The sequence below is a fragment of the Ranitomeya imitator genome, chromosome 7 (assembly GCF_032444005.1).
Source record: "Ranitomeya imitator isolate aRanImi1 chromosome 7, aRanImi1.pri, whole genome shotgun sequence".
Classification (NCBI taxonomy): Eukaryota; Metazoa; Chordata; class Amphibia; order Anura; family Dendrobatidae; genus Ranitomeya; species Ranitomeya imitator.
Genome location: NC_091288.1, coordinates 221,839,227 through 221,846,889, shown reverse-complemented (window position 1 = coordinate 221,846,889; position 7,663 = coordinate 221,839,227). Strand labels below are relative to the sequence as shown.

At 40.1% G+C, this 7,663-nt stretch overlaps 1 protein-coding gene across 1 annotated transcript; it reads left to right on the top strand.

Annotated features, from left to right (window-relative positions):
* The first annotated feature begins 5,617 nt into the window (after positions 1–5,617).
* On the top strand, positions 5,618–6,520 carry LOC138646229 (taste receptor type 2 member 40-like). Its single transcript, XM_069735694.1, has one exon. The coding sequence runs from the start codon at positions 5,618–5,620 to the stop codon at positions 6,518–6,520; it is 903 nt and encodes a 300-aa protein (XP_069591795.1).
* Positions 6,521–7,663: the final 1,143 nt, after the last annotated feature.

Below are 7,663 nucleotides of genomic sequence, written 5' to 3'. Positions count from 1 at the left end.
GCTTTCGAAGTAGCTGGTCCCGGCTGTACCCAACGATCTTCTAGCTTAGGGAGACTTCGCTTCTCCCAGAAGGCACCTGGAATATGCAAATTAGCCTCCTGAAGCTTGAATCCCTGGTTTGGCTTAGCAGGGTTGATCCTATTGATAGAATCCCTTTAAGTGATTACTTACTGATTGCTGGGGGTTCAATCCAGAGATCAGGGCTCTGGATGCAGAGACCTTCAACCTTAATAACTATGTAACTATGTAACTATGTAACTATTTTACACTTAAATATGGATTCCGATACCGATTTCCGATATTGCAAACATATCGGGAATCGGTATCGGAATTCCGATACCAGATTCAGAAGATCGCCGACCTCATGGCCGACCCCACACAGGGGTCGGGTCGGGTTTCATGAAACCCGACTTTGCCAAAAGTCGGCGACTTCTGAAAATGGCCGACCCGTTTCGCTCAACCCTAGCCCTCAATGTGTGATCCAAAATGCTGCACCTCGACGCGCATTTTCGTTAGGAGAGGAGGTGAGAGGAGACTGAACAGCTGTCTGTCAGGCTGGGAGAAAGAGTGAGTGGCGATTAAACAGCTGACAGTCAGGCTGGGAGAATGGGTGAGTGGGTACGGCTTTGGACTGGTGCTAAACAGTTAACATCAATTAGTAGCGCTACAAAAAGTCACAGTGTGGCCCAGGCCGTAGCCTTATATCTCCTTATTTTCCCAGCCTTAGCCTTACGTCTTATTTTTCCAACCTTAGCCTTACATCTCTTTATTTTCCTGGCCTTAGCCTTACATCCTCTTATTTTCCAGGTCTTAGCCTTACATCCTTTTATTTTCCCAGCCTTAGCCTTACATCCTCATATTTTCCAGGCCTTAGCCTTACATTTTATTTTTCCAACCTTAGCCTTACATCTGCTTATTTTCCCAGCCTTAGCCTTACATCTTCTTATTTTCCTGGCCTTAGCCTTACATCCTCATATTTTCCATGTCTTAGCCTTACATCTCCTTATTTTCCTGGCCTTAGCCTTATATCTCCTTATTTCCCTGGCCTTAGCCTTACATCTCCTTATTTTCTAGGTCTTAGCCTTACATTTCCTTTTTTTTCCAGCCTTAGGCCTTCATCTCTGTTATTTTCCATGCCTTAGTCTACAATCTCCTTATTTTCCAGCCTTAGCCTTACATCTCCTTATTTTCCCGGCCTTAGCCTTACATCCTCTTATTTTCCAGGCCTTATCCTTACAGCTCCTTATTTTCTGGCCGTAGCCTTACATCTCCTTATTTTCCCGGCCTTAGCCTTACATCCTCTTATTTTCCTGGCCTTAGCCTTACATCTCCTTATTTTCCTGGCCTTAGCCTTACAGCTCCTTATTTTCCGGCCGTAGCCTTACATCTCCTTATTTTCCTGGCCTTAGCCTTACATCCTCTTATTTTCCGGCCGTAGCCTTACATCTCCTTATTTTCCTGGCCTTAGCCTTACATCCTCTTATTTTCCGGCCGTAGCCTTACATCTCCTTATTTTCCTGGCCTTAGCCTTACATCCTCTTATTTTCCAGGTCTTAGCCTTACATCTCCTTATTTTCCCGGCCTTAGCCTTACATCCTCTTATTTTCCAGGCCTTAGCCTTACATCTCCTTATTTTCCTGGCCTTAGCCTTACAGCTAGTGTTGAGCGATACCTTCAGATATTTGAAAGTATCGGTATCGGATTGTATCGGCCGATATCCGAAAAATATCGGATATCGCTGATACCGATATCCGATACCAATACAAGTCAATGGGACGCAAATATCGGAATGTATCCTGTAATGGTTCACAGGGTCTGAAGGAGAGGAAACTCTCCTTCAGGCCCTGGGATGCATATTCATGTGTAAAATAAAGAATAAAAATACAAAATATTGATATACTCACCCTCGGACGCATCCTGGTTGTAACCGCTGCAACCGCCATGCTTCCCTTCCTAAGAATGAGCGAGTGAAGGACCTTCGATGACGTCGCGGCTTGTGATTGGTCACGTGACCGCTCATGTGACCACTCACGCGACCAATCACAAGTTGCGACGTCATCGCAGGTCCTTCACGTGCTCATTCTTAGGAACAGAAGCATGGCGGTTGCAGCAGTTACAACCAGGGCGCGTCCGAGGGTGAGTATATCAATATTTTTTTTTTTTATTCTTTATTTTACACATGAATCTTCATCCCAATACCGATTCCCGATATCGCAAAAATATCAGAACTCGGTATCGGAATTCCGATACCACAAATATCGGCCGATACCCGATACTTGCGGTATCGGAATGCTCAACACTACTTACAGCTCCTTATTTTCCGGCCGTTGCCTTACATCTCCTTATTTTCCAGGCCTTAGGCTTACATTAGTTATTTTACCTATGTACTGTACTCTGATGTGTGATGATAGCGTCAAGGTTGTTTTATGACTAAATACATTAATATTTTCCATTTTGATGAGTTTTGGGCTCCATAGCAGTCAGTAATGCGCGTTTGAGTTTTAGAGAATAAATGTCGTGAGAATGCAATGCAAATCGAATTTATGACAAAATTCCAGCACATCTGCCATATCAAATGTCATCGGATAGCTCATCGGTGGTATCAATGCAAACTGCAATGTGCGCACAAGACGTATACGAGCAAATAAAAAACATAAAACAGGAAAAATATCTCACAAATTAACTCCTGACAGTCCAGACAATAAATGTCTTCACCTGTAGAAGAGGGAAAGTTTACCGGCTAAACCAAATGACTTACCACGACAAACTACCCTACAAGAGTCAGCATGAATTCAAGCTGCTGCAGCTGCCACAGAATTGTGTACAAATTATACCAGGGGAGATGGAAGTATCCTGCGCTGCTGAATATCAAAGATAGTCACAGAAACAATGAAGGAATGGTGGTGTAATGCCAACGCATTTCAGAGCCACTCAGACTCCTTCCTCAGGACAACCACAGGTAAAAAATGAAGGAATGGTGGTTTAATACTAACACATTTCAGAGTCACATCGACTCCTTCCTCAGGACAACCACAGATAAAACAATGGATAACATACATGTGGTTAAATGCAAAAAAAATTTCAAAAAAGGGGACGGAAAAAATAATCACATGCGATGAAGGATAAAATTCAAGAACAAAAAAAAAGAAAAACACAAATATAATTTTATTATTAAATAAAATCAGTAAAAAAAAATCGGTTAAAAAGGGAAGAACTATGTTTGAAGAAAAAGAAAACTGTCCATGTGCGAATTTCCTGAAACATGTGTATACACGGCGTCGGGTTCTTACCTATATTATTCTGGATCACATGTTACAAAAGTAACAAAAATTTTACTTATTTAACAAATGTTGCTAAAAAGGATGAGAAATGCAGGTAAAATAATCATAGCACATAGAGATGAAGAAATGTTTTCAAATTTGAATTTGTCAAGTTCAGTGATTTTTTCTCCAAAAATTCTGTTCACGGTGAATAAATTTGCTCCAATTGCCCTGAAAGATGTATAATGCTCTGAGGCCTCCAGAGACTGTATCAAACCCCTTTTAAACTCTTTAATGCAAAAATAATCTTGGTAATGTCCAATGACATCACCATAGAGGCAGATAATAACGGGTAGTAAATAAGATGCCGTTTAATAGCACAGAACAGTGGCAGAATTTTCAAGTTTTCTTCTTAATTAAAAAAAGGTCCAAAACTTATCCCTCTTAGTTCTCTGTGACCAGGGAGACCATTCTGAAGAAAACACTCAGACTGAAGGTGTCACTGTCAGAGGTAACATCCTTTTACTGTGACTGTGCTATGTATACAATAGTCCCCTTCCACAATAATAGGCTAAGATTGGCCTGCGTTTGGTTGAACGTCTGCCCGGATGGCCAGTGGTAGTGGCAGTGCTTCTTCTGTTGGTAACTATCATATTGTTAGATGTTAGATGTTGTTGTTTTTTCTTTTACACAACCTCAACCATTGAAATCAATTTCCATTGCCGTTTTTTCTTTTTTTCATGCAATTTGTAAAACAATATAATGAGCTTTTGACAATCTTTCGATCCCAATTATTAATCCCATGCTAAAAATGACATAACAAAAATACTGTGCAGTTAGGACAATGCACGGAGATCAAAATGTGGCAGCAGGCCACAATATAGATATGGCATGTGTGGATGTTAAATTGGTAGTAAATTTGTAAAAACGGTGCGCAAAAACAGTCATGTACGGTTTTTTCAAAAAAATTTGACTATTTTCCTAAATATGACAAAAGAAGATATTCTAGGTAGGTACACATCCAAACTGCCAGCACCTGCAACCAGGAACTGTCTTGGTCTGATGACATGCACACTTTCTGAAGAAGGCAAAGATAAATGTCTGGATTTTAGGGAACAAAAAAAAGTATTTCCCTCTTCACAAAAAATCCCAAAACTTAGTACAGTCGCATAAGATAAACCAACACTAATTTCTGAATTTTTTTCTTTAAAAACTATTGTGCTGCCTTGCTTTTGCTTTCTAGCGCATTAAAAATAGAAAATACAATGCGTAGTTGTAATTCAAGCTACACCATATCACTGATCAATCAGGGTGGGAAAACTTATATGGTCGCGCCTGAGGTCAAGTCAGCCTTCCGTGGTTGATGCAATCTTCTGCAATCTGTAAGGCAGCAAGCAATCTTTTGGGGATTCAAACAACTTGAATTGAAAATTGTTCAAATTCCTAGGGACTTGCAAACTTCAAGTAATTCGAATGCAAAGTGATTATCATTTGATTATGTATAAAAGCAGAATAATATATTAATATAGAATAATAAACATAAGTCCAAAGATTACAAAAAGTTATCCTCGTCTTTTCCTGTTCGGGCACCAGTGTGGTCATCACTGACCATCTTCAGCAGTGACCAAACCAAAGAAAACAGGTGAGAGACCAGTATTATGCTAATAAAGAATTACAGAGTATTTTCATAGCAGGACAAGTGGGATTAATGCCAAATAACGTTATCAGATTCTACTTAAAAAAAAATTACATAATTTTTTTTTAACCATTTTTACAATTTTAATCTGTTTTGATGTCATAATTTTTGACAATGAGATTCCAGTTAGTAACTGTTTAAAAAAAAAAAAGAAAAAAAAATGTGACTTCCAAAAAATGGCATCTGCACTTTGCTCTGAAATTATGGAAAACGCAGAGGAAATAATGGCTAAACATCTGAAAGAGAAAAATAGTTCAACGTACAGCAATGAAATGGTTACTGAATACTGTATCTGCAGAGTTTGCATTTACGAAAATATCAGAAAGCTAACACCAGTCATACATCATTCATGAAGATTTATCATTTGACCATTAATTTGGTTGGAGGACGCATCAACCTCTAACCCAGGACTGCGTTTTCCTCAGATCTGGAGCAGGAGCATCATCCAGATATCTTCATCTTTATACTTCGCTTTTTTAGGTAGTTTGTTCTGAGGTTTGGAGTTGAAGATCAGAATATTCTACATAAGCAAGATACCTGAAAGGAGGAGGTATGGTCTGAAAAGTCAGAACAACTAGTGAAGATACATCCCTAGAAGTCTGAACGTTCTAAGGTTTATATTAACGTATGGTATAAAATTCCTTCTATCCATATTTCTAACATGGAGATTTTTCCTATCATTTTTCTTCTGGAGAGCATTACCGGCCTGTCCTCCAGTATCTTCATAATCACTTGTCTTTATTTTACTGGATTTCAAAAGCCAAATTTTGCTACTTTGAACAGGATCTTGATTTCTCTGAATACCGCCAATCTGTTGTACACCATATTCATGTCGGCATACCTCCTCACCAGCAACTTATGGCCGTATTTCAACAGCAATAGTTTTGTGTTTTACTTCATCTCCACCATGGCCTTGTACGCCATTACATCCACTGCATGGCTCAATGGAACTCTCTGCTTCTTCTACTTCATGAAGATCATACCTTCCCGACCTGGAGTTGTCATGAAGATTAGGAATAGAATTGGTGCCATTATCTGGAGGTTGATATTGATGGTGGAGATCGTGTCTGTTTCGGGAAGTTTTCTATCAACACTTTTATCTCTTCAAAACTCAAATGGAAAAAACTCAACTATGAATGTCGAAACAATGGAAGAAAATAGAAGCCGAAGACTGAAATTTACAAGTATCATCATGATTCTCAATTGTTTGCCCCTTATTCTAACCATAACGATGACTGTTACCACCGCTTGGTTCCTCAGATGGTACAACTGCCAGATAAGGAAAAATAGCGGGACTTTAGCCAACACAAACGTGAAGGATTATCAAACGGCAGTCCAGATGATGATCGGTCTTCTCATCTTATATCTGATGGTTATTATTTCTGCAATCTGTTTTGGACTAGGAACATTTGCTGATGGAAGTGAAGAATACTGGATATGTGCAATGGCACTGCTGTCATTTCCCACAGGGCAGTCGGCTCTTCTTATCTATAGTAATCCAAAATTAAGGCAAATTTTGAATAAGCTGATCATCTTCCTCACTTGTGCAGACTCTGGAGAATGACACTTTCCAAAACTTACAAGTCATCTTCCAAGGATGAGAAACTTGATTCTAAATTACTAAGATTCATTTCGAATTCTCCAAAATTTGCAGATTCTAGTAAATCCAAATTTTTGGGAATTCAATACGTGTGCATTAACTCATCCAGCCACCATTTTGCTGGATTTGTTTGGCCTATGGATGGATTAAAATACAACCAAATCAATAAAATGTCATGCTCACCTAACCACTAACTGGTTTCTGCCCTTTCAGCCATTTACTAGAATTCTTAGGCATCATGTCTCCTCTTCTCGGGGCTTTTGACGTGAACTAGGCTAAGTTGCACTTTACGACATCATGACCTCCTCCACTGGATGGGGCGACACATGTTATGACATTATGATGTCAGAATGTGCATTGGCATCCGAAGCGCTGCCAAAGAGTGAAATGGAGACCAGCGCTGGAGCAAAGCCGGTGCTTATAGGAGCTAGCAGAAAGGGTTCTGTGAAGGCGAGCACAAGTGAGGGGCAAGAGTAAAGTATTTTATTGGTTTTAACCCTTACTAGATCATCTGCTTAATATTAGAGATGAGTAGAGTTGAGCGAATTTTCTCGGGTTCCCTCTTATTCGGCCAGCTATAGCACTAGCCAAATAAGCTGCACAGGGAACCCGGCTTCCTGTATTGCGCTGGCCGATCAGCTGATCAGCGCCGCAGCTGCATGTATCGCTGTTGTGTCACAGTCATGACACATGCATGGAGAGCCTGTTTGTTGGGCTCTCCATGCATGTGTCGTGACTGTCACACAGCCACTGACACATGCATCAGCTGATCGGCCGGCACGATCTAGGAAGCCAGGTTCCCTGTAAAGCTTATTTGGCAAGCGCTATAGCTAGCCAAATAAGAGGGGACCCGAGCAAATTCGCTCAACTCTAGAGATGAGCACATCTGGCAAAATTCAAATTGACCAAATCATTTTACTTGGAAATTTGATTTGCAGCAAAGTTATTCACTGTGAATTGAAAGTCCCTTTATTGCACTGGGGTCTGATTAGACTTTAGTACGGAATAAATGTAAGATGTAAAAAAAAGAAAAAACAAAATACTCACCGCTCACCTTTGTGGCTGCCTTTGCTGTCCACTTCCTGCCATCCTGTCCTTCATGTCTCT